At 39.4% G+C, this 27,531-nt stretch overlaps 1 protein-coding gene across 1 annotated transcript in view; it reads left to right on the forward strand.

The window, feature by feature from the left end:
* Window positions 1-27,531, forward strand: part of dipk2ab (divergent protein kinase domain 2Ab) — a 154,409-nt gene that overhangs the window by 10,682 nt on the left and 116,196 nt on the right. Inside the window, exon 2 of the mRNA XM_052017906.1 lies at window positions 9,603-10,469. Coding sequence (XP_051873866.1) covers window positions 9,816-10,469 — 654 coding nt within the window. The 5' untranslated portion in view covers window positions 9,603-9,815. The remainder of the gene's footprint in view (window positions 1-9,602; window positions 10,470-27,531) is intronic.

Raw genomic sequence — 27,531 nt, forward strand, 5'->3', positions numbered from 1 at the left:
AGGCAAACCGGTTAACGTTTTGTTCATTTTGGTTTTCAAAGGGTTTTAATAAAAGGTTATTGAACCAAATTAGAGCCCTTATTATTTGGGGTAATCCACTGGTGTGAATTAATGATCTCTTAATACATAAAAAAACAGTAGGAATCAATGATTCATTTTTGATTTGTGGGGCTGTGACCAATGGAGAACTGCAGATGTAAGTGTTCAGGGCCCCAGCTGTTCAATTTAAGTCAATGATTTGGATGAAGGGATCAAGGTAATATTTTTAACATAGAAAGCTAGGTGGCAGTATGGGCTATGAGGAGGATGCAGAAAGGCTTCAAAGGAATATAGACAGGCTAGTAGAATGGGTAAGGGCATGAACATGGCATCCCCTCTGGTAGGACAAGATAAAGGCTGAGAAGTTTTTAAAATGGTGAAAGATTGAAACATGTTAGTGTTCAGTAGGCCCTGAATGTTCTTGTACTCCATTTCGTGAAATTAATACGCAGGTTCAGCAGACATTTAGGAATGGAAAAGATGTGTTCATGAGAAGTCTTACTCCAATTATATAGAGCCCCCGTGAGATCACATAGGGAATAACATTTACATATTTGGTTTTACGACCCAAGGAAGGATATACTTGCAATGGAGGAGTGTAACAAAGGTTCACCAGTTTGGCATGTTGGGTTTATCATAAGTTGAGCAATTGAGCAGCTGTGAGGGACTTTATGAACTTTCGTCCTTGTATTTGTTATGTCCTAAGATGTCTATGAAATGTCCAAATGCTGTTAGCTGGTTAGATTTCTAACTCAGACTACATGTTGTGCCAGATGTTCCAGATACTACAGTTCTCTTCCAGCTATGTTTTTTTTTCTTTTTCTGCTCAGTTATCAAAATTATTTGATTTGGAGAATAAATTTGAAAACCTAAACTTGGAATGGGGTAAAATGTGTACTTTTTTTTGGCAGCAGACTGTTCAGGGGATAGAAAATTAGCACCATGATCAAACAACTAAAAACATGTTATAAGTTGGCAAGTAGACAACGAAAGAGAGAGACGTGTTAACTAGTTTCCATAATAACTTATTATAAAGCCAAGTGCCATCAAAACTTGTTTTTCACTCTTGGCTTGTTGCCATAGCAATTGTAACTTTTATACTTGGGTTATGGAATCACTGGCAAAGTTGGCAGTTATTTTTCATCCCTTAATACACTGAAGTAGAGGGTAGTTAAGAGTCAACCATGCTGGTAGGTCAGGTGTGTCATATAGGTTTCTTTCCTTGACAAACTTTTGTGAGCCAGATAGGTTTTTAAGATAAGCTAGTCATCATGTAACCATTGGATTTTCATTCCTGATTTGCACTTAAATATTTGGATTTAAATTTGACAGCTGCCATAGTGGGATTCAAACTTGACTCCCCAGATCAATAGTCTGGGCACTTGTAATTATTACTACCTGTTCTAATTATTACATTTCTAATATCTTTTCTATGAGATGGTGATCTTAATTGTTAACAGTCCACAGAGAGAGACGAAGTGAGAGTGGCATTATAATTTGGCTCATTATAATTTTTTCTCAATTATTTAGAGAAATGGGTTGAGTTCCAAACTGAACTAAGCTTGTTAGGGAAGCTGAATAGCGACCAGGAAGAGGGACAGAATTGTGACTGAAAGGATTCTGGACTCTTGCCAAAGCTATTCATATTAAGGAAGGAACAAATGGGAAAAGTAATAGGAGTCAGGTAGGTGGAAGCAAGGTTATAGGGAAGCAGAAAGGGAAGGGGTGGAGATGGAGGATGAAAGGCAGATGTAAGAGCTGCTGGTGGGCATATTTTCCATGCATTTCCCAAAACAACTGAGCTAGCGTTCATTAGTGTGACAGTTGTTCTTTCTATATCACACAATTTCCTCACTGAAAACAAATAAAAGATAGTAAAAGAGTACAAACAGAAAAGGGAGTTGGGAAGATTAAATCTATCCACTGAACTTTTTTTAAAATGTGCTGGGATTTATATTTTTGCCTGAAGCTGGACAGCATAGTTATACATGGTGTACCCGCATTCCAGGGATGCAACAGTGCTTAGTTGTTGAATTTGAAGAATGTGTTTCTTTAACTGCTGCCAGTTAATTGACTTCTAAAATGTTATTCAACAATCATTTTAAATAGAATTCTTACTTTAAAAGAAAGTATTTTGTACTATTTGTCCTACACTAATAATATACTTGCTGTTGTTTTGTGCTTTCTGAAATTTGTAGAACATAATGTTGAGAAATTATTTTTTAGATCAGGAAAGGTGGGAGGAGACTTGAATGGAGCATAAAACCCTGTCATAAACTAGATGGGCCATCTAGCCAGTTTCTGCGTCAGATAAGCTGGAAAGATTCACAGTCCTATTACTGGGACTGGAGGATTTGAGTTATAAGGAGAGGCTGGATAGGCTGAGGCTTTTTTTTCCCTGGAGCATAGGAGGCTGAAGGGTGACCTTATAGAGGAATATAAAATCATGAGGGACGTAGAAAAATTGGTCACAGTCTTTTTTTCCCAGGGTAGGGAGTCTAAAACTAGAGATTTAATGTGAGAGGGGACCTGAAGGGCAACCTTTTTCCATACAGAGTGGTGGGTATGTGGAAAGAGCTGTCAGAGGAAGTGGTAGAGGTGGAAATGTTTAAAGGACATTTGGACATGGATAAGAAAGGTTTGGAGGGATATGGGTCAAACACATGTAAATGGGACTAGTTCAGGTAGGCAGCTAGGTCAGCGTGGACGAGACGGGCCAAAGGGCTTGTTTCTGTGCTGTATAACTCTGACTCTATTTTTGAAACAATCTCTAATTATCATTATCACCAGAGTAATAGCATCATTATTAATGTTAGTGTTTTAATTAGTGATTTTGGGGAAAATGCACAGTAAATTGGCTAGAGAATATTGTTAAAATTTCCTGTAATAAATATGTCACGCCTTGTCTGACCCATTCTCCAGGACTGGAGAACTTGGGAGTAAAATGCAATACAGGCACTTCTGAGTATGCATATTTCATTAACAGTGTTGCTCAGAAGAATATGACAACTATATCAATGAGGTTGCTTAATTGAATTGAAACGTGGTTTTCTTAGAGTATTTTGAACAACATCGGGCAGTGAGTTGATAGTGAGGTGAGGCTGATAAATCGTAGTAAATGACAGATGGTTTTCTGAGGAAATATGCTCCTTGAGCGGCAGGAGAAAACTACAGCAACTTCTCTCATTAAGAGAGGCAGATTCTCCAGAAAATTGCAGTGTGGGGATAGTTATATACAAGTAGAACACAACAGCATAGGAAATAAGAGTAGGCCACTTGGTCCCTTCTGTCCACTCTGCCGTTCAGTAAGATCATTGGTGATCTTTTACTTTGGTGTCACGTTATTCCACTAACCCTGTACCTCCTGATTCTCAATACCTAAAAATTTATTGATCTCTGGCTTGAATATACTCAGTAACTGAGTTTTCTTGGCCCTATTGTTCAGCAAATTCCAAGACTCACTACCCTTTTAGAGAAGATTTTTGTTTCTTTCATCCCAGTGAGTGCCCAGACCCTTTGAGGTGGTGATCCTAACATCCCAGCATAGGGAAATGCCATCCCTACAGCTAACCTGTTAGGTTCTGTAAGAATTTTGTATGTTTCAATGATATCCCACAAGAAGATGTATGCCCAGTTTTTGTAATTTCTTTTTGTAGGATAATTCTCTGAATGAACTTTTGCTGTATTCCCTCTATCACATAGATATCCTCCTTGAATAAAGAGACCAGACCTGTACACATTCCAGGTGCACTTTCCTATATAATTACCTATACTTAAATTATACTTAAATTCTCTTGGAATAAAAGAGTGCAATATTTGCCTTCCTAATTATTTGCTACATCTGCATGTGAATTTTCAGTGATCTATGTAGAGGATACCCAGGTGCCTCTGAATATCATCTCTTTTTCAATCTCATTTTTTTAAAATAAAAAAATACACTTAAAAAAAATCGACTTTTTTTTACCAAAATTGATGGCTCAAAATTTTCCAACATCATATTCCATCTGCCAATTCATTGTCCCATTCACTTACTCTGGCTATATCCTCTAGAAGCCTCTCGGCATCTTCTTCACAACTCACACCTCCATCCAGGTTTGTATTGTCGGCAAGCTTGAATATATTACACATGACCCCTTGTCCATATCATTAATGGAGATTTTGAACAGCAGGGGTCCTATTGTTGATCCCTGTGGCACCTCAACTTGAAAGTTACCTGTTTATTTCTACTTCCTGTTTTGTCTGCTAAATGGTGGGGGTATATTTGCTGTCTCCTGTCACAAATGTTCTGGAATCCACAGAATTTTGGAAGATGACTACTCTTGCACCCTTATCTCTGTTATTTCTTTTTTTGAAATAATGTGATGCAGGCCCTGTGTCCTGTGGATTTGTTGGCTTACAGTCTCCTAAAATCTTTTTAATTTACAGCTAATTTCTCTCAGCTCTTCGTGCTCTTCTGGACCACCCCTTTTGCAATATTTCTAGGTTTTCTGTGTATTCCATAAAGATCAATACAAAATATTTGATTAATTGCTCTGGCATTTCCTGACTTTTTTTCTTCTCTTCCCCCCACCCCCAAAACAAAAAATTTCTCCTGTCTCACTCAGTAAATGAACCACATTAACTTTCTCTGACCTTTTTTCTTAATCGCTGTCTATTTGTGTTTCTTGCTAAGTTCTTTCTGTATCTAACTTTCCTATTAATTTCTTGGTTCTCATTGAAAATTTTTGCCAATGTTACAAGTATTTTCCTTCGATCCAGTATTGTCTTTAACTTGTTAGCTATGAGTGGACCAATTTTCTTGTTGGCTCTTTTTGCCTTAAAGGGACATCTTTGTTATAAACTATTAAGTTAAATGTTAGCCAGTGCTTGCCTACTGTGATAGCTTTTTGATGTATTTCCCCAATCTGCTGTAGCCATCTAGGACCTTGTATTTTTTTTTGTATTTTCGATCACGTTTCATCTTATTATAAAATTTTATCACTATCACTAGTATTTAATCTTGTTGTACTACACTAGGTCTAAAATAGCCTATTCTCTAGTTGGTTCCTCAGTTTGTAGATATAGAAAATCATCTTGTGTACACTCCATGAATTTGCCCTCTACAGTGTAACCACCGATTTGTTTTTCCTAGTCTATATATAAAGTCTCTCATGCTTGCTGCATTACCTTTGATACATGTGCCTCTAAGTTATGGTTTGTATTGTACCAAATATTATCACAACTATTAGAGGTTCCACAGACAACTTCCACAGTTTTTATTTTCCATCCCTTGTCATTTCTTAGCTTCAGTCAAACTGATTCTGCTTTTTGACTTTCTGAACCAAGACCTTTCCTATCTACTGCCTTTATCTCATCCTTTTAGCAGGACCACCCTTGCCTTTTTCTCTTTTGTCTAAAAGTTACATATCCTGCAATGTTTAATTCCCCGCCTTGGTCACATTTGTGTTATGACCCTGTAAAGGCTGTTAGACTGTATCCATTTATTTTCATGTGTACCATTAATTTGTTTGTCCCAATATGAATGCTTCAGGTAAAGAATTTTCAATTTTATTTTTATCATTTTTTTTCATTGCTGTTATTCTGATTGAAGGTATACTCTTGTATTTGTATGGTCTAGCCCTCCCTGATGTCATCTGGTTATGATTATCTGCAGTATCACCCTGTTCTTTCTATTTAATTTTCAGTATTTCCCCATGTTTAAAAAAAACTCTCCTTCCTTGTGCCCCCATCCAGATTACTTAATGTCTGATTTACAACCCTAGTTATTGAGTTTATTGGGACATTAGTTCCAGTTCAATTTCAACAAAGCCTGTGCTAGTGGGGCAGCTCCCTCTGTCCTTGGTACTTGTGCCAGTGATCCATAACTTGAAACCCATTTTCTTCCACACCAATTTCGGAGCCAACTTTCTGGTCTTTCCTTTTTGTGCATATTTGAATTTGTTTTAAAAAATAATCCAGAGATTATTGCCTTTGTGGTTCTACTTTTTATTGTGTACTTTAGATCCTTGTACTCCTTCAGCAGAATTACCTCCTTAGTCCTATCAATGTCATTGATTTCCACATGGACCTTGACAAATACATCTTTCCCTTCCCACTCCAGTTTTTTCCTTTTCTTTCTCTTTCCTTATGTCACTTGGGATTGAGGTTACTTTGCTTATACTTTAGGTGTATGGGTTCTGGGGTGACTTGTCAATGTTGGAACTGCAGACTCTTCCACAGAAACTGCAGACTCTTTCACAGTTGGAGCAACAAATGCCCAATGAGTATTTCTGCTGCAAAGACAGTGTTTCTGAGAACTCCTGACGCATGTACTCAAGGTTCTTGATGCCATCCCGAATGTTGCTGCTAAACTAAAAGGCCAGAGATTCTCAAGAGTCAGTGGAAATGTTGAATTTTTTCCAGGAAGATTTTGAGCTGTTCCTTGAATCTTTTCATCTGGGAATCTCTTCTCATGACAGAGCTTGGAATAGAGTGTCTGTTTCAGGAATCGGGTATTGTGTATGCAAATGATGTTACCTGCCCACTGTACATATTGAGTGTAATCAGGGCCTCTGCTGAGGTTGCTGAGCTGGGAGAGGACAGTGAAGTTGATTTGCTTGACCTTCCAATGAATTTGGATGTTTTGCAGAGGCAGCATTAGTGGTGTTTCTCTAGTGCCTTGAGTCTGTGTTTGTTTCAGATTTCAGAAGCATACAGGAGGGTTGAGGATCACTGGTCCCCAGTAGACCATGCATTTTGGGTCGGATCTGAGGTCTTGATCTTCAAATGCTTTTTCGTTCAATAGACCAGAGGTTGTGCTGGCGCATTGATAGCGGTGATGAAATTCATCATTGGTGAAGGTTGGCCCCTGAGATGTGAGAAGTAGTCCACATTTTCCAAGGTCTCACCATGATCCTTTATTGTCGGAGGGCAATGTGCTGTGGAGCAGCAGAGGCCTATTTTAATCTCTCTAAAACTTTTGACTCCTTACAATAGGGAGGGACTATCAATTTGGTTGCCTATAGTAAATAGTTTCCATTTTGCATTTGCTCCACCACAGTATGCAAGCCACAATATTAACCAATGTCACGCACAGCCAGTGTCAAACAGGGCTACTACGCCAGTCCTTTCATCAGTCTTTCTTACTGCATTGTTATATATCCCCATCAAAAACGTCCCACAAGAGTGAAGCTAACTTTCAGAATTAATGAGAAACCATTCAAGTATAGCTACTACACTCCAAAACCAAGATCATTTGAATCTTGGATGAGCTGCAGTGTGCAGATGATGGTTGTGTTTATATATGTTTGGAGGCTGAGCTCCAAGCCAACATTGACTTGTTCACTGATGCATATGAGAGGATGGATTTTGTGCTGAAAGAAAATGGTCCTCGACTAACCTGCCTCTGCTGCATCATATCAAATTATCCGTTAGATGTTTATACTTGTCATTTTGTCTAGTTACTAATATACCTTCATGGTACTAGTTTTAGTTAAATGTATACAGTAGAGTATAATTTAGATTGACCCCTACTTAAGGTGGAATGAACAAGTCACAAACTCGCCAGCCATATTATCTGTGTCTTGTCATAGGATTAACTTGTAGAACAAAAATAGTTTATTTTTAATTCATTCTTGTTTTCTTTAAATATGGATCTGCACCTTTGCCCTTGCCACATCAAACTCCCTTTTCATTGAAGATCATATTCTGTAGGCATAGTGCTCAGTGGGTATTGCATGCTGTGCAAATGTTTGAAGCATTCAAGTAAGACCTGAACTGAATAAACTGCACTTATTTGGTTTCCATCATAACCTTAAGATGTCTCGGTTGAAGCACTTTTGATGTAATATGGAAAATATGTCAGCAAGTTTATGCACAGCAATTTCCCCCAAAAGACAATGAAAGCATACAATCAGCTTTGATCTCTTGGTTTAACAATTAAATGTTTGCCAGGACATTGGAAAAACCATCTCTAAATAGTCGTGTACATTTCTTTACATTTTCCTTCAGGAGTTGCCTGTGTTGATTTAATGTCTCATTTGAAAGCCTGCACCTGCAACAATGCAGCACTTGCCTCGGGAGAATTTCTAGCCTTGCTAGCACTATAGAAGTTGTAGAATCATAACGCATAGAAATGGGCCATTTGGCCTAACTTGTCCACACCAACCCTACCAGATTAATCCCATCTGACAACACTTGGTCGGTAGCTTTGTGTGCCTGGGCGATTCAAGTGCTCATCTCCACACTTCTTAAATACTGTCAGAAATCCAGCTTCAACCACTCTCAGGCAGTGCATTCCAAGTACTCGTCACTCTGGGTGAGGTCCCCTGTATATCCCCTCTAAATCCCTTCCCCTTTACCTTAAATCTATGTCCTCTAGATTTATCTACCTCTGATAAAGGGGGAAAATTTCCTCCAGTCCTCCATATCTAAAATTATGAGAGGTAAAGATACTTTAATCATGCTCCCTCTTAATCTTTTACACTCATGGTGTATGTCTTAGCTTCATTAATACTCCCAAAATGCATCACCTCACATTTGTCTGGATTAAACTCCATTTGCCAATTATCAGCCCATTTTGCCAACACATTGATTTATCTCTGCAGTTTAATACTACGCTCCATCTCTGCCAATATTCGCGTCCTCTATAAACTTGTTGATTGTGTCTCCCACATCCTCATCCAAATCATTCATATGTATTACAAACAGTAAAGGCCCCAGTACTGATCCTTGTGGGACATCAGTCACAGGCATCCAATTTCAAAAACAACCCTCTATCATTACCCTCTGTCTCCTTTTGCCAAGCCAATTTTGAATCCAGTTTGCCAACTTGCCATGGATCCTGAGGGCCCCCATGTCTATATAAATCACATCTCTGCTCTGCCCTTATCAATACACTTAGTTACTGTGGGGTTTGAGACCATAACTTCTCATGAAAACGTGAGTGAGCCCAAGCTGGCACCTTTTAATGAAGACATTAAAACTCAGCACTTCAATATTTTCAGTGCATAATTTTATTAATCTACTTTAAAGCATTTTTGTAGTATTTGATTTTGTACATTAGAAATTTCAATTACTGAGTGTAAAATTTAGTCAGATGAAAAATGTATTTTTTTTTATAAATTATGCTACCCAGATGCGATGATGTCCAACTACAATTTGATGTTTACACTATTGTAAGAATTTATAACATAAAAGATGACACGATGTTTCGTTGACCAAAACTGTGCAGAGTTGAAGCAGAAAACTTTAATGAAACATAACTGATATTAACAATCTTGTACGTGGACCAGCTGCAAACAATGTACTCATTACTGTTGCTTTTCTTTAGTCACAGATATCAGATTGTTATTTATTATTTCTTTTGTTTTTAGAAAACGTTTATCCAAACTTACCAACCCTTTTTTAACCACCTTCCGACTCTAGCCTGTACTATGGAACAACTGTTTTTGAAACTGCTGTAACATTTACATTTGAACTGAAAATTGTTACATTATGCTACTGAAAATTGGTTATTTAATTATAATTACATTTTTATAGCTGAAACAGTTTCATTATTGCAAATATGTTTTTCTTTTCCTCAGACTTGTCAGCAGAACAGGAAGTTCCTTGGAGAGGTTTGCTGAGAATTTGAAGATATGAACCGGAATCCACAGAAGAAGTAGTCTCGTGATTGCTTTCCTGATCAAATTTAAAATAAAAACTGAGTATGTAAGGGAAAAGTGTTTGTCAACATTGACATTTTATAAAGAATCTTCAGTGTTAATGAGTCATTAGAGTTGAAGGCCGACAGAACCATGTGGCGATTGCTTACACTGAAGCTTGGTCGCTTGTACTGCTGTTTTAAGTTCCTGTTTGTGGTCAGTCTGTTGGTTTTCATGTTAATGAATACACACACATTATTTGACTCCTTTCAGAAGAATGAACTTGCAGATCGTCGTTTTATTAGCCTCAACAAGTGTCCAGCATGCTTTGGTACTAGTTGGTGCCGTAAGTTTATGAATGGCCAAATCACATTTGAAACATGGGGTCGTCTGCGACTTCTGGATTTCTTGAATGTGAAAAATGTCTACTTCGCTCAGTATGGGGAGCCAAGGGAAGGTGCAAGGCGTGTCGTTCTCAAACGCTTGGGTTCTAATCAAGAACTGATGGAGATGGATCAAAAGATTTGCAAACGGGCCACAGGGCGTCCTCGTTGTGATGTTACACAAGCTATATACAAGACTCAGTTTTCCCGTTTAAATGGAGAAGTTCGGTTACTAACTCCAGATATTGTGGAAGGATGGTCAGACTTGGTGCATTGTCCATCACAAAGACTCCTAGACAGAATTGTACGCAGGTATGCTGAAACAAAGGATTCTGGAAGCTTCTTGATGAAGAATTTGAAAGACTCTGAGCGTATGCAGCTGCTTCTAACATTGGCTTTTAACCCAGAGCCATTGGTTCTTCAGGTATGATATGTGTTACGTACCTTTTTTCTTTCAGTTTATGCAGAATTTGATTTGGGTTGTTTGTTTAATCATTCCAAAATAGCTGCTTAGTCATTTTTAATTTTCTGTACGAGTACAGTGTAATAACTCAGTTGAGGAATTCTAATTATAGGTATGTCAATAACATAACTTCTGTTTAAACAATGATATCATTTTGGCAGTGACAGCTTGCCCTTTTAATATTGCTTTTAATATGGAATAACTTTTATAAAACTGGGCAGAATAAGTTTTTTTTATATGCTAGAGTTGTTGATTTATTTTAAAAGATTGGGTTCATTTGGTAAACTTTTCAAAATCTTTAATCTCTTTCAAATGTGGATCTAACCCAAGGAGGTTTGTTTTTGATCTCATTTCAGTCTCTATTGGAATTCTATAATATCAAGATTTGATTGAGATAGCATTTAATAATTTCTTTGCAAAGTAAAATTACATTTGTTGTATCGTGAAGCTATCACAAGGTTAAAAATTCAAAGTTTGTAAACAGATGTTTATTATACTAAGATTAAAATCCTACTCTGTAATTGAGGACATTAGAATATTACATCCCTCAAATATAAATTGTTTGTTGTGGTTTGATATTGAATCTTTTATTTGTTGTTCGACAAAGCATTGCATTGACAAAAGTAGTAGAAATTAAAGCCCAAAGTTTCATTTTTAAAGATTGCTAATGTTGTTGCGGTGATTAAACGTGTGATAGGAGCAACTTAGCCTTTTGAGTTCAGTGCCGAATATGTAAGAGCTATCTGCCAACTCCTTCAATCCTTAGTCCTGCAGGTTCTTTCTTTTCAGAAGCTTATCCTGCTCCTTTTGAACACTGTAATTCATCAGTCTTGGTGTATATCATTCCCCTGTCCTTATTTTAGTCCTGTAATTTGTTTTCTTTCACATGGCCAACAACTTCCCTTTACTTTGCCACTTATTTACATTAAGAGGAATGTACAGTAGCCAGTTAATCTATCAGCACATCTTTGGGATGTGGGAAAAGACCTGAGCACTTGGCAAAAAGCCTGATGTGATCCCAGGGATGATGTGCAAAATCCATGTGGACAGGCAAACTCTGATCCCTGGAGCTGCATGACCATTGGAAGAGTGAAGAATAGGATTGTTGAAGTTGTGTAAGTGGACATGAACTCAGTTAGCCAAATGGCTTCTGCTTTGTCATTAAAAAGTCAAGCTTTAGTATCTTGTTTCAATGTGAAGATTCATTGAATAGCAGTGTTCTGAGTGTTTTTAGTAGTTAATATCTGTGTAGCACACTGAAGTGTAGGACAGTATTACTGCTTAAATAAAAAAAAACCTTTTGCTTTGACTCCTGGAAAATAGGGTATGGGTGGAAGTAATATGGGTAAGTTTTGAAACTAATATTAAACTCTCAGTAATGGTTTATGCCACCGTGTTGAGATCATAGTAACTTTTGTTTTAAAAGAATGCACTTTTAAAATACTATCTGAAAATCTGCATTCTCACCATGTTATATTGTTAATAGGTTGCATGCAGCATTTGGTCATTTGTAATTTATTAAATAACTGTTCCAGTCACGGAATGTTACATTTATTTTTTTCTACTAAGTTTTCACTTTCAGATTGGTTCTGAGCTCATCTCAATGTGGGCTTCATCTAGCAGCATGGTGAGCATAGGTGGCTTGCTGTGCACTGAAGTGGGTATAGTGCATTGCTGCCTTGGACATTGCAAAGGGAACTTCATTTACAAACAAGTAAACTTCTGAGTGGAGCTCTACCAAATCAATCTGAATTATTAAACTGGAAATGGCTTGTACTGTGTTGTAGTGTACAGCACAAGGGAACCATTTGAGCAGTTGAGAATTTAAAATGAGCGGACTTGATGGGTAGGGCTGCTCTTTATCTGGTAAGATGTTGCAAAAGACAAAGGACTGGTGCCCAGATTACTGTTAGTCCTGGATGCAGTTTAAAAGGTTTGAATAGTGATGAAAGGGGGTAATGGTTCCCCTTGTGCTGTACACTACAACAGTGAAGTTTATCTTTTGCATTTTAGGAAAATTTCCTGTGTTTCATAACATGGAATTCCAAGCAAACATGACCTCTGGTGTCTGGGGAGAGGGTGGTGAGTAGGGTGGGAACCTTTTTTTCTTAGTACCTTAACCATCATTTTGCTCTCATTATAGACTTCATGCTATCAATTACAGTTTTGACCACATGTCAACTGTTGAAGGTGTCTTCCATTGCTTTTAGGCTACCAAACTAGATGCAGATTATCTTGAAGCACAGTTTAGAATTGTGCTGAGATTATTGCATGTTATGTCATAAAGATAGCTTTCAAATTATATCCATTTACTAATTTGTATGTCTTTTTTTTTGGTTTTAAAAGACTATGCACATTTCAATCGCTTTTTGTTTATCAGTGCCTGGAATTAAGCTGTTTAGTCAGTTTTGTGAGTTTGTTCAGTTTATCCAATAGAATTGGGGAAAAAAAACAATTACGAGGCTACGTTATTCTTTCTTCTAAACTTAGCAAAAGATAGAACAAGTTGTTACAGATCTTACTACCAGCTTGATAGAATTACTAAATTGAACTTAAAAACAGAATTGTTAATTAACTGTTACCAATAGGAATTAAACCTCTGGTGTAGCAAAAGTAAGATGCATGATGAATACTACATGACAGTTTTACCTGTGCAAAATACTCTGTTATTGCTATAAATGATGATCAAAAGAAATGCAGATCCTGGAAACCTGGACATCTGAAATGTTAACTCTGTTTCTATTTCCACAGAGGTTGCCTGACTTGCTGAGTGTTTCCAGTATTTTCTGTTTGTATTTCTGTTATTGCTAGTGTTTTTGTATTGGGGTGAGTGTAAATTTGAGAAATGATAAAGGGGAGACATCTAGGTAACCCTGTTGGAGGTTGAAGGCGATTTAGTGAGTGCAACCAGAAGTGTCCCTCTCGGGGTGAAGAAACTGGCCCTGCATCACTGGTTCAACTCTCTGCAGGAGGCACAGTACAGTTGATACCAGGTCATGATGGTACTAAAGTTCCCCAGTGTTTTAATCAACAAAAAAAAATTGTGAAAGGTGTGTGTATGGTAGAATTGGAGGTTGAACTGAAGTTCATTTTGAGTTTGGATCTGTTTGTGCCAATAATTTTGAGGCAACTTTGGCTGGGGTGCTTGGTTTCCTTTTCATGAAGTTCTTTTTACATTTCTCACTTATAAACTTTTGAACGTCAGGACCAATAGCTCTTCTACGTATGTAGATTTGTTTTCTTATTTTGGTAGCTTCAAAAAGGTGGTTGAATGTGAACAAAATTGAGACTGCCCTTTTCCTCCAATAGTTCTTTATATTAAAAAAAAGTCAAAAAAAACTGGTATGTGGAAATAAAGCATAATTTTCATGTCCAGTATAAATTCTTGATCAGAAAGATGAGCCATGAGTGAGCTGCTTGTCAGTTAACATTGGTGTGTTGCACTGCTGCACGTTGATATGTGGGAGGTGGCAATGAAGTAATTATCAAGAGCTTCCTCTCCTGATTTCTGTTCAGTGGGATATTGGATCCGAGGTGATAGATTCGGCAATTATACAAAAACAAAATACTGCTGATACTAGAAATCTGGAATAAAACAGAAAATACTGGAGGCCCTCTGGTCAAGCAGCTACTTTCTGAGAGGAAAAGCCTTTCATTAGAACTAGGAAATGTTAAAGCAAAATGTATGTGGGGAAAGTGAGGGGAATGGAGAACAATGTCTGAAAGGGAGTGGAGATTGAAGAGATTAATTGACAAAAAGGATGATCGTGAAGGGCAAAAAAGGTTAATATTGGGACAATTATCAGAATCGGGTTTATTATCACTGACATATGTCGTGAAATTTGTTGTTTTGTAGCAGCAGTATAGTGAGAGACGTAAAAACAAAAATTACTATAAGTTACAAAAATAAATAGTGCAAAAGAGGAATAATGAGGTCATGTTCATGGGTTCAAATTTGAAATGAAAAAAAAACTTGCTGATTATCTGAAATAGCAGAATTTGGTGTCCAGAATGCTGTGAGATCCATATTTAGAAAAGAAAGTGCTTCGTTTGCATTGTTAGAAAAGTGTAGTAGTTGAGGATGTATTAAAGTGACATGAATCTGGAAGCTCAAGTGTCATGCTTGCAGATTTAATAAAGGGATTCCACAAAGCAGTCACTCAAATCTGTGTGTTGTATCAGTGTTGCTAAAGAGACCACATGAATATTGAATACCTTCTTAATGAAAAGAGTTCAACCAAATTGCAGTTTGGTTGAACAAGTTTGCAGATGATACCACTGTTGTAGGCCATATCTCAAAGAACGATGAGTCGGAGTACAGGAAGGAGATAGAGATCTTAGTGGAATGGTGTCATGACAACAACCTTTCCCTCAATGTCAACAAAAGAGCTGGTCATTGACTTCAGGAAAGGGGGTGGTGTACATGCACCTGTCTACATCAATGGTGCTGAGGTCGAGAGGGTTTAGAGCTTCAAGTTCCTGGGAGTGAACATCACCAACAGCCTGTCCTGGTCGAATCATAGATGCCACGGCCAAGAAAGCTCACCAGCGCCTCTACTTAAGAGGCTAAAGAAATTTGGTTTGTCCCCTTTGACTCTCTCCAACTTTTACTGATGCACCATAGGAAGCATCCTACCTGGATGTATCACGGCTTGGTATGGCAACTGCTGTGTCCAGGACCTCAAGAAGCTGCAGAGAGTTGTGGACACAGCCCAGCGCATCACGGGCACCAGCCTCCCCTCCTTAGACTCTGTCTTTACCTCTTGTTGACTTGGTGTAGCAGCCAGCATAATCAAAGACCCCACCCACCAGGGTCATTTTCTCTTCTCTCCTCTTCCATCGGGTAGAAGATACAGGAGCCTGAGGGCACGTACCACCAGACTTAAGGACAGCTTCTACCCCACTGTGATAAGACTATTGAACGGTTCCCCTATACAATGAGATGGACTATGACCTCACAATCTACCTTGTTGTAACCTTGCACCTTATTGCACTGCACTTTCTCTGTAGCTGTGACACTCTGTACTGTTACTGTTTTTACCTGTACTACATCAATGCACTTTGTACTAACTCAATGTAACTGCACTGTAATTGACCTGTATGATCGGTTTGTAAGACAAGCTTTTCACTGTACCTCGGTACAAGTGACAATAATATACCAATACCAATTTTTGTATTCAATAGAAAAATGTTTGAACCCTGGACAGTGGTAAAGGAAGAAATAAAAGGACAGTTGTGCAGGAAAATTCTTTGAGAAGGTCAGTGGCTATTGGTGAATATGGATGAGAAAAGAGTCCTGAAGAAAACAGTCCCTTCAAAATGTGAAAGGGTTGAGACACTCAAATTGCAGTGGACAATCTGCTGGGTGTGGAGGGAAGGACAAAGGGAAATCCAATACTGGTTTTGATAAAAAGGGTTGAGAAATGTGGGAAAGTGAATGGACATAGTTTAGTACTGACAAGTGTGGAGGGAAATCTATTTGAGGTAAAAGAGCTATCTAGTCTGGGGCAAAATGATGTTGCTAAAATGTTTATGATGGAGATTGATAAACTGAAAGAATGGAATAGTCCTTCAGGAAGCAGTAGGGAAGAGAGTGCAATCAAGGTGGCTGTGGGAGAGGGCAGTAGCTTATTCTCTGCTTTAGATAATGAAATCGAGGAAGAAGAACATGACCACATGAAGGTGAGGCGTAGAGTTATAAAGTTGTACAGCATAAAAACATGTCATTCAACCCACCACATCTATGCAGACCATCATGCCTATCTACACTATTCCAACTTGCCTGCATTGATTCCATATTCCTCTATGCCTTCTCATTCCAATACCTGTCCAGATGTTACTGTTCCTGCCACCACCACCATCTCTGGCAGCTCCTTCCAGATGCTAACTAATCTGTGAAAAATTTACCCATTCAATTCCCTTTAAACTTCCTCCCTTTCATCTTAACCTATGCCCTCTCATTTTAGACATCCAGATCATGGGAAACAGACGGCTGTGGAGGCCATGTCATTGGGTATATTTAAAGCGGAGGTTGATGGGTTCTTGATTAGGAAGGGTGTCAAAGGTTACAAGGAGAAGGCAGGAGAATGGAGTTGAGAGGGAAAAATAAATCAGCCGTGATCGAATGGCGGAGCAGACTCGATGGGCCGAATAGCCTAATCTGCTCCTATGTCATATGGCGTCTGGCTATCTACCCTGTCTGTCTCTCATAATTTTATATACCTGTCATGTCACCTCTCATCCTCCTTTGCTCCAAACTCAGCCTATCCAATCCCTCCCATCCAGGCAACATCCTTGTGAATCTTTTCTGCACCCTCTCTAGCTTAATCACATCCTTCCTGTAGCATGGTGACCAGAACTGCACACAATACTCCAAGTGCAGCCTAACCAACATTTTGTACAACCATAACATGACATCCCAACTCCAGTACTTACTCCATGCCAGGCAATGACAATATCCAACAAAGGAAATCTAGCTATCACCTCCTGACATTCAGTGGCATTTCCATCACTGAATTCCACTCCCCCGCCACCCCCCCAACTGCAAAATATCCTGTAGGGTTATCATTGATCAGAAACTGAACTAGAGTAGCCATATACACAATGTGGCTATAAGAGCAGGTCAGAGAGTAGGAATCCTGCAGCAATTAACTCTCTTCCTAACCCCAAAGCCTGGCCACCATCTACAAGGTTCAAGTCAGGAGTGTGATGGAATACTTGCTCTACTTGCCTGGATGAGTGCAGCTTCAACACTCACAAAACATGACAGCATGCAGGACATAGCCACCTGCTTGATAAGCATCCTGTCCACAACCATTCATACTCTCCACCACCGACGCACAGTAACAGCAGTTTGTACCATCTGCGGGATGCACTGCAGCAACTCGCCAAGAGACCTTCCAAACCCACAACCTCTACCAGGACGGGAGCAGCAAAAGCAAGGGAACTCCACCACCTGGCACCTGCCCTCCAAGCCACACACCATTCTGACTTGGAAAGTATCGCTGTTCCTTCACCATTGCTGGGTCAAAATCCTGAAAGACTTGACCTAACACCATTATGGGTATACCCACACATTCAGGACTGCAGCGGTTTAAGAAGGCAGCTCACTACCACCTTTTAAGGGCAATCGGGGATAGGCAATTAAATGCTGACTCATTCTGCAAAGCCACATCCCTTGAATAAATTTAAAACAAAAATGAAGGCAAGTATGACATACACAGTAGAACTTGAGGCAGTGGCAATTGGCAGTAATTTGGCCCATTACATTTCATGTCAAAGACTGTTCATGGTCGAAGAACCATCAGGATGTTTGGAATAGTGATGTCACTGACTGAATAGTATCCAGCATAATTGGAGAAGAAAAATTAGTACTTTTGGAGTGTCTTATTTTGAAAATAGGCTAGTTTTTAAGCAAGAAGGAAATGCTTGTTTGGCAAGTTCATAAAGAACATGGTTAAGACTCCCCATGTGTATAATTGGTTAGTGTGAAAGGAATAATTTTATATTCATGATCCTAGTACATGTGGGATAGTATTTTCTCTACACCTATATTTACAATGGGGAAACAGTGAAATATTGGTTGTATGGGGGTCCAATGCAGAGATTCAGTAAATGGCCAGACAAGAATATATTCTGTGTTAATCTATCTTTTGAGTTTGAATGATTATAGTAACTTTAATGTAACAGTTGACTGTACAAAGTTCCCTCTCTGTTATGAGATGTACTTGTAGCTATCATGGGTCAACCTGCTAATGAAATATGATGTGACTTGGAGTCAGAGTAATGAAGCATGGAAAATGGCCCTCGATGCCAACCAAGCTGGACCCATTTGCCTGCTTTTGACCCATATCCTCCTGTCCATGTACTTATCCAAATGTCTTTTAAGTATCATTGTTGTACCTGCCTCTACAACTTTCTCTGGCAGCTCATTCCATATACACACTACCCTTTGCATGAAGAAGTTTCCCCTCAGGTCCCTTTTAAATCTTTCACCTCTCACCTTAAACCTATGTCCTCTAGTTTTTAGTTTCCCTTCCCTGGGAAAAAGACTATGTGCGTTCACCCTATCTATACCCCTCAGGAGTTTGTATATCTTTATAAAGTCACCCCTCAATCTCCTAAGTTCCAAGTCCTAGTCTGCCCAACCTCTCCCTTTAACTCAGGCCTTCGAAACCTAGTAGCATTCTTATAAATCTTCTCTGCAGTCTTTCCAGTTTAATGATGTCTTTCCTATAACAGGGCAACTAAACCTGTACACAATATCCCAAATGCAGCCTCACCAACATCTTGTACAACTGCAACATAACATCCCAACTCCTTTACGCAATGCCCTGACTGATGAAGGCCAGCATGCCAAACTTCACCCTGTCTACTTGTGACACCGTTTTCAATGGACTATGTACTTCTAGGTCCCTCTGTTCCACAACTCTCCCCAGGGTTCAACCATTCACTTCCCAAAATGCAATACTTTGCACTTATCTGAATTAAAGCCATTTGCCAATCCTCAGCCTGCTTGCCTAGCTGATTAAGATTCCCCTGTAATTTTTGACAACCTTCTTCCCTGTCTACGATACCACCTATTTTAGTGTGATCTGCAGACTTAGTAACCATGCCTTGTACATTCACATCCAAATTGTTTATATAAATAACAAAGAATAAGGGTCCCAGCACCGACCCCTATGGTACATCACTAGTCACAGGCCTCCAGTCTGAAAAGCAACCTTTGCCCGTCACTCTCTGCTTCCTGCCATCAAGCCAATTATGAATCCAATTAGCTATTTCTCACTGGATCCGATGCGATCTAACCTTCCAGACTAGCCTGCCGTGTGGGATCTTGTCAAGGCCCTTGCTATAGTCCATTTAGACAACATCCACTACCCACCCTCATCTATTCTCTTGGTTACTTATTCAAAAAAACTCAGATTTGGCAGATGTGATTTCTCATGCACAAAGCTATGCTGAGTATCCCCAATTGGACCTTGTCTATCCAAATGATGATAGATCCTGCCCCTCAGAATAATCTCCAGTAATTTGCCCACCACTGATGTCAGACAGACTGGCCAGTAGTTCTCTGGCTCACTTTGCCACCCTTCTTAAATAATGGTACAATATTAGTCACCTTCCAATCTTCTGGAACTTCACCTGTGATTAAAGATCAAGCAAATATCTCTGCAAGGGACTCTGCAATTTCTACCCTAGCTTCCTGCAAGGTAAGAGGATACACTTGGTCAGGATCTGGGGATTTACCCACCGTAACGTTCTTTAAGGTCTCCATTACCTGCTCCCTGGTAATTCTAATGTTATCCAAGACATCAACACTCACTCCCCTCATTGCTTTAGCTTTCATCATTTTCTCCACAGTAAAAACTGGTGAGAAAAGCTCATTAAAAAATCTCACCATTTCCTGTGGGTCCACACATAGACGACCATGCTGATCTTTAAGGGGACTTATTCCCTGCCTGCCAGATACATCTCATACCCTCTTTCTGCCCTCCTGATTTCTCTTTAAGTGTATGCCGACGCTTCTTGTAGTCATTGAGGGATTCGCTTGTTCCTGATTGCCTAAACCCGATGTATGCCTCCTTTTTCCTGACCAGGGCCTCATTATCTCTCGTCAGCCAGGGTTCCATGAACTTGCCAGCCTTGCCCTTCATCCTAGCATGGACTCTTGATATCACATTTTTAAAAGCTTCCAGTTGTCCCTTTTACCAGCAGTCTCACCCAATTGACCTCTGCAATATCACACCTAATACCTCCAAAATTGGCCCTGCCCCAGTTGAGGATCTTAACCTGTGGACTCATCCTATCTTTCTCTATAACTATTTTAAAACTAATCGACTTCTGGGGACTGACTTGGTCACCCTTCCAACCAACAGTTTCAATCCTGGTGGTTAGTCCTCTGACATCAACTGGTGACTGAGCAGGTCAGCCTTCTCTATCCACAGAGGCTGTGTAGTTGAGAGACCTGTATTTTAAAGCTCAGACATTGTGGTTACCAGTTGTTTCTCCAGTTTCGGAATGACCATGAATTTAGCCTAGACTACTGCTTTCCCTATCTCTTTTTCCCCACCCCCTATTCCCCTTAATATCTGTGCCTCTGCCTTTGATACAGTTTTAATATGTAGGCCTTCCCCAGGTAAATGAGTGGGTTCCATTTTTTATAGACTTCCTTAAAGTCAATTTTGTCCATATGTCAAAACATACCAATACAAATACAGAAAAGTCATGTGGTAACCGTACTTTCACAGTATTTTATTGAATGGCATCAAAAACACAAGATTGATAAGGAAGAACAATTATTAAAAGTGGAGTGAGAAAAAACTAATTCTGCCATTTGTAGGAACAGATGTATGTACATTGGACTACTGAATTTTTATGGGTATTATGGGTATTAATATTATGGGTACTTGTTCGTATGTCGGGCGTTCATAACCCAGGGATGGCCTGTACACAGTTGCAGTTGAATTGCATTTCAGATTGGAAAATACAATTTCAATTTGGCTGCTGTTCTGAAAAGGACCCATTTATTTCTTCCCTTTTATTCCATAGCTCTCTATCCAGGACAGCACCTTGACCCCGATCCCATGTACTTTAATTTTATGGGATCACGTCAAAAGCCTTCTGAAAATCCAAAATAGATCATATCCATTTGTTCTTCCCCATCTGTTCTACTAGTTCCACCAAAAGACTTCTACATATTTGTCAAGCATGATCTCCCCTTTGTAAGTCCATGCTGATTTTGACTGTCCAAATGTTCTTCTATTCTAGCTTCGTATAATGTATTCTAGCATTTTCTACAACAATGTCAGGCCAACTAATCTGTAATTCTTTTTCTCTCCCTCATTTATTTTTTAAATAGTGGAGTTGAATGACCAGAGTCCAAAGAATGTTAGAAAATGAACACCAATTAATGCAATATTTCTAGGACAACTTTCTTAAATACTGTGATGCAGACTGTAGGGCCTGAGGGGCTTATTGGCCTTCAATCCCATCAGTTTCCCTAATACCAGCTCCCTACAAATTAATTCTGTTCAGTCTCCCTCTTTCTCCCCCCTCCCACAACCATTCTCCCAGCTCACTAGATACGAGGTTCCCTACTGGGAAGTTATTTGTACCCTTTTTGTTTGTGAACAGAACCAAAAGCATTTATTTGAGTGGTCTACCATTTCTTCTCCATAATAAATTCTCCTGATTCTGACTGTAAGGAGACTACATTTGTATTAACTAATTTTTTTTCTCTTTTGTAGAAGCTTTTACAGTGTAATGTTTTGTGCAGGATTACCCTCATATTCTTTTTCCTTGCCTATTAATCAAACTTCTGGTCCTCCTTTGAATTCTAATCTATTCCCAGTACTCTGGTTGGCTGCTTTTGCAGGCCAATTTATGAATCATATATGGATCTAATACTATTCCTTATTTCCCTTGTTAGCCATGGTTTGAGCCCCACAGGAAACAAGTTATTGTTCATGCATACGTTCCTTAAATGTTTGCCATTATCAATCCATCATCAATCCCCTAAAAGCCCTACCTGGATTTGACTTTCCAAAATGCAACACCTTCCATTTTCTGAATTACTCCATTTACCATTCTTCTGCCCACTTACTCAGCTGATCAACCAGTAATTTTTGATAATCTTCGTCATCATCCACTGTACCAGCTATTTTGGTATCATCTGCAAACTTACTAACCATGGCTGTACATTCTTATCCAAATCACTGATATAGATGACAAACGACAATGGGCCCAGCACTGACCCCTGAGACATCCCACTAGTTACGGGCTTCCTGTCTGAGACACAACTTTCCACCATCACCCTCTGCTTTCTACCATCAAGTCAATTGTGTATCCAATTAGCCAGCTGTCCCTGGATTCCAGAGCAGCCTACCATGTGGAACCTTATCAAAGGCCTTACTGAGTAGACCACTCCCTCATCAACTTTCTTGGTCATGTCATCAAAAAAAAAATTCCTTGATTTAGATTCAGGACGCTGGTCTCAGAATTGGTCAGACATTGGTCTCAGCTATGTCACTTCCTGATTTAATTATGAATTCTATCATACTGTGGTCACTCCTCCCCAAGGGGCCTGGCACAACAAGATTGCTAGTTAATTCTTACTCATTACATACTACCCAGTCTAGAATGGCATGCTCTCTAGTTGGTTCCTTGACGTAGTGGTTAAGCATCCCGTATACATTTCAGGGATCTCTACTCCGCAATATTGTTCCTAATTTATTTGGTCCAATTTATGTGTAGGTTGATGTCTTCTATGACTATATTTTATCCTTATTGCACATGCCACTAATTTCCCATTTTAATGCCATTCCCAACATCACTGATTGCGAGTCTATATTGCAAATTCTATTGTATAGGGTATCGACTCAACAACGACTGTTCACTTACTTCCATTGATGCTGACTGACCTGCTAACTTCCTCCAGTGCTTTTTGTGTTGCTCCAGATTCCAGCATCTGCAGTCTCGTGTGTCTACAAATTCCATTGGCATTTTCTGCCTGTTGGTATATCTTAGCTCCAACCAAACTTCACATTCAAGCTAATATCCTTCCTGACTTGCATTTATCTCTTTAACCAGCAACACTGCCCTACTTCTGCTGCATCTGCTCTCAAAATGAAGTCTTTCATTCCAGGACATCTGAAATCTCCTTTTTCTGGAAGCGTGTCTTCCCTTCTACTGTGGTTGATGGAACTCTTAATTTCCTGGACTTCTGCTCTCAGTCCTGGTCCTCCAAACAGAACAGAGATAAAGTTCTCCTGGTTCTCGCCTTTTGCCTTACTACCATCTGCATCCTTCGTCATTCTGCCAGCTGTAAATGGGATCCCTCCAGGAGCCACATCTTCCCCTCCCCACCCCTGTCCGCCTTCTGCAGGGACCACTCTCTATGACTGGCTGGTCCACTTATCCCTTTCCACCCATCCCTCCCTGACACCCAGTACTTTCCCCTGCCACTTTAAGTGGTGTGACACATGTTCTTACACCTCCTCCCTCATCGCCATCCAGGGATCTAAACAGCCATTCCAAATGAGGCAAAGATTCATGTCCATCTCCTCCAAATTTGTCCACTGCATTCACTGTTCACCAAGCATAGACGAGGCAACCACTTTGCATTGCACCTGCACTCTCTCTTCAGGGGCCATTCCAGGCTCCCGGTTGCATGCCATTTCAACTCCCCTTCCCATTCCCACACTGACCATCTGTTCGCAGTCTTCTCCATTGCCAGGGTGAGGATCAACACAAACTAGAAAAACTCCTCTGATTCTACCTGGATAGTCCGCAACATTTGTGGTATGAATGTTAAATTCTCCAGTTTCAGGTGACTTTGCCTCCTATGTTCCTCTATCTCTCCTTCCAATCCACCTCCAGTCCTCCTATTTTTGTTCTCTTTCCCATACCTCGCCCCTCCAGCCCATTTCCTTTCCTCCTCCTGGTTCCATCCACTTGCAACCCACACTTCACCTGCTGTATCCCCACCCTCATCTCGTTCAATCAGCCATTCACCTCTCTCTTAATGGTTCCAGTTATCAAATTTGCTACATCAGATTCCAGCATCTGTGGCCTTTTTGTCCCCACTCATCATCTTCCAGCCTCTATCTCCATTTTTACCCTCTTTTTCCCACCTGGCTCCATTTGCTTTCTTTCCCCACTTGTCTCCTTCCACCTATCACCCTGTCTGTCTCCCAATTCCACCCCACCCCCACCTGGCTCCTTCTCTCCATCATTCTTCACCCCTTCTCAGTTCACCTATCACCTGCTGACCCCTGTCTCTCACCTTCCCTCTTTATACCAGCTCTCTAGCCTCTCCATTCTCAGTGTTGGTGCAGACTCTTGACCCCACAGATGATGCTCAACCCACTGAGTTCCTCCAGCAGTTTGTTTTTTTTGCTTCAGATTCCAACAGCTGCATGCCTCCGTTGTACTTTTCCTTTTTGCTTGTTCTTCCTTAGTGATCTTCAGTTCCCATCCTTTGTAGTCATGTCTCCGTGAACCCAGTTATATTGCGTGTTTTTTACATTGATTTATGCAATTAATTTATCGGCTTATTGTGAATATTGTGTGCATTAAAAGTCAAGGAAGTGGAGAGTTCCATCAACTACAGTAGAAGGGAAGCCACGCTTCCTGTAAAAGGAGGAGATTTCAGATGTCCTGGAATGGAAGGTCTCATCTTGAGAGCAGATGCAGCAGAAGTAGGGCAGTGTCACTGGTTAAAGAAATCAATGCAAATGAGGAAGGATATCAGCTTGAATGTGAAGTTTGTTTGTGGTTTCTTTTGTCCTTTGAGGTCTGAATTTTTATTCCCCTTCATCTTTTGTTTCTTTCCTTGTTTTCCCTCCATCTCCTTACCTGGTTTCCAACCCCTGGCCATTTTGCTTTAAACCCTGCCTAATAGCACCAGCAACCATTCTCCAATGGCATTGGTCCTGGTTCTGAGAAGGTATCACATATCCTGCCTGTGCCTGTGCCACTCTCCTAGAACCTGTTACAATGTCCCAGGAATATAAATCACACCTCTTTACATCGATTTTCTATCCACATATTTCTTTGGTGTCCTGTTATTTATACTCTTACTAGCACATGGCAGCAATAGTAGCCCTGAAATTGGGAGCTTTTAGGACTTCTTTTACTTGCTTCCTAACTCCCTACATTGAACTTGTAAGATCTCATCCCTTTTTAAAACCTATGTGGCTGGTACTGATATGCACCATGACGACTGGCGGTTCATCCTCCCCCTTCTGAAAAGTCTTGCAGCCATTCTGAGTCATTTTTGACCTAGCACCAGACAGGCAACGTATCAGCCTGGATTCTTGCTTGCAGCTGCAGAAATCCCTGTTCGCCTTGAATGGAATCTCTCATCACTATAGCCATCCACTCTATTTTTCCTCCACCTTTGGTGCTGTGAACTTAGTAGCTGCTGCTGCCTTCCCCTGATGAGCCATCCCCCCCAACAATACCATTGGCAGTAAATTTGTTAGATGACCACAGGGAATTCCAGCCCTTCCTGCCAATGCATTCTACCTGTGGTGTGACTAATCCTTAAAGTGGCTATGCATAAATGTATAGAATAAAACACTAATTTTGCAGCTTCCATGAAGTAGAATACAATGCTGTTCATGCACATATGAACCCAATACTTGGATGTCCAGTGTGCATCTGTTTGTATACTTGATAATATTTCTTGTGCTTATTGTGGCCCTTGTCAAAGTTTGCTGCTTTGGCTAAGTGTGTCTTAGCTCTTTTGTCTTTTACCTTAACATTTGTATTATATCATTCATATTATAATATTTTGTTTCCCTGTTAAATAAAAAAACAACTGTTAAATTCCAACAAAAACCTTATCAAAACAGCTAGAATAACACTTCTCCACTGTCTCTAAACCTCAAAGTAGCATTTATAACGCATTAAGGGCATTAAAACTCCAATTAATTGATAGGGTGGGGGTTGATAGTGATTGATCAGTTTGTCAATTTTTATGATTTCTAACGTTGTTCTCCAGCCTATTCTACTGAACTGTTTTGGTTTCATGAGCATACTGAAAACTTCCCAATTTGTTATGTAGTCTGACTTCTGTCAATCCACAGTATTAAAATTATTGGCCTTTAGGCATTTTAGTAACTGTATATACATTGGATTTTTAATTTCTACTTTTTTAACAATTTGATCAATAAAGTAAATGTTTTGCATGTTATTGTCATAATCAATTTAATCTGATGGACCTAACCAAGGCTATCAGAGACCAGTACTTTATCTGATAATTATTCTGTAACAAAGTCCCTTCTTTTCTACTCCATCCAACCCTAAATTTCAAGCTTCAGCTCCCTGCTTTACAAAATAGAATTTACAGCTGGTGCATTTAATTTTGGCATCCTAATTTACACATCATTGCTTTTTAATTTCCCTGCTGTGTTTATAAGATGATCAAATAGTAATTGAACCTTAAACCTTTTTGAGTTTTTGGAGAGTGTGATGTGCTAACAATGTAAGTTGAGACCTTCAGGAATAATTGCATGAGATTGATTTTGCATTTATCTAACACATTGAGTTACTGCAAATTAAGTAAAGTTAGCTGGCAGCTTTTACCATTAATTTATAACTGAGAAATGTGACCTGGTGTTCTCTGTACTTGAAGTGCAAAGTTATTGAGGCAGACAGTACTCCAGATTGTATTAAAAACTTCACAGCAATAGTTTATTACATCAAATTTACAGTAAAGAATAAGGTGAATGTGATCCAATTAGTCTATACTTTTTGTTTATGTTCCACACCTGCCTCCTCCCACCCTACATTATCTGACCCAGCTAAGATATCCCTTTTCTTGTATAAGTGCCCAACCTCCTCTTAGCTATGCATTTACTGTTCTCTTCAGTTATTCCATTTGGTTGCCATTCTTAAGATAAAGCTTCTACTTGATGACTGTTGTTAATTTTTTGTAGGGAAGTCAAACTAACAATTTCTTGGCTCAAAGACCAACATACAATTGCATACTCCTTTTTATAACCTTGGGGTACCTTTTAAGTGCTTTGCAGACAATTAAGTATTTTTAAGATGTAATCAATGTTGTTATGAGGGAAACCTTGAAATTGCTTGAACAGATTATTTAACCATTTTCATTGCTGGCTGTGCAATAATTAAAGGGGTTTTGATCATGCAGTTGCTCTTCAATAAGCAGTTCTATAACTTTTTGAGGTAGAGTCAAATATGCAATGTATACTTGAGGATCAGATTTAGGAATAACATTATCATGGATCCTTAATCAACTCTTCAACTTTTAATTGTGGATACAAATCCCTCTACTTTTATCTTTGCAGTGCTAAGTGATGATGTGGTGCAGTTTCACATCCAGATCTCCTTCTAGTACTTAATCTTTCTTGGTAGATCTCCTTGAAGTGACATAAAAGCAAAATGGTATGGATGCTGGAAATCTATAATGAGAATAGAAAATGCTGGAAATGTTCAATCAGGCAGCAGTATGCATCTGGTCACCTCAGCTGTAATACATTCAAAAGCTAAG

The sequence above is a fragment of the Pristis pectinata genome, chromosome 6, assembly GCF_009764475.1.
Source record: "Pristis pectinata isolate sPriPec2 chromosome 6, sPriPec2.1.pri, whole genome shotgun sequence".
NCBI lineage: Eukaryota > Metazoa > Chordata > Chondrichthyes > Rhinopristiformes > Pristidae > Pristis > Pristis pectinata.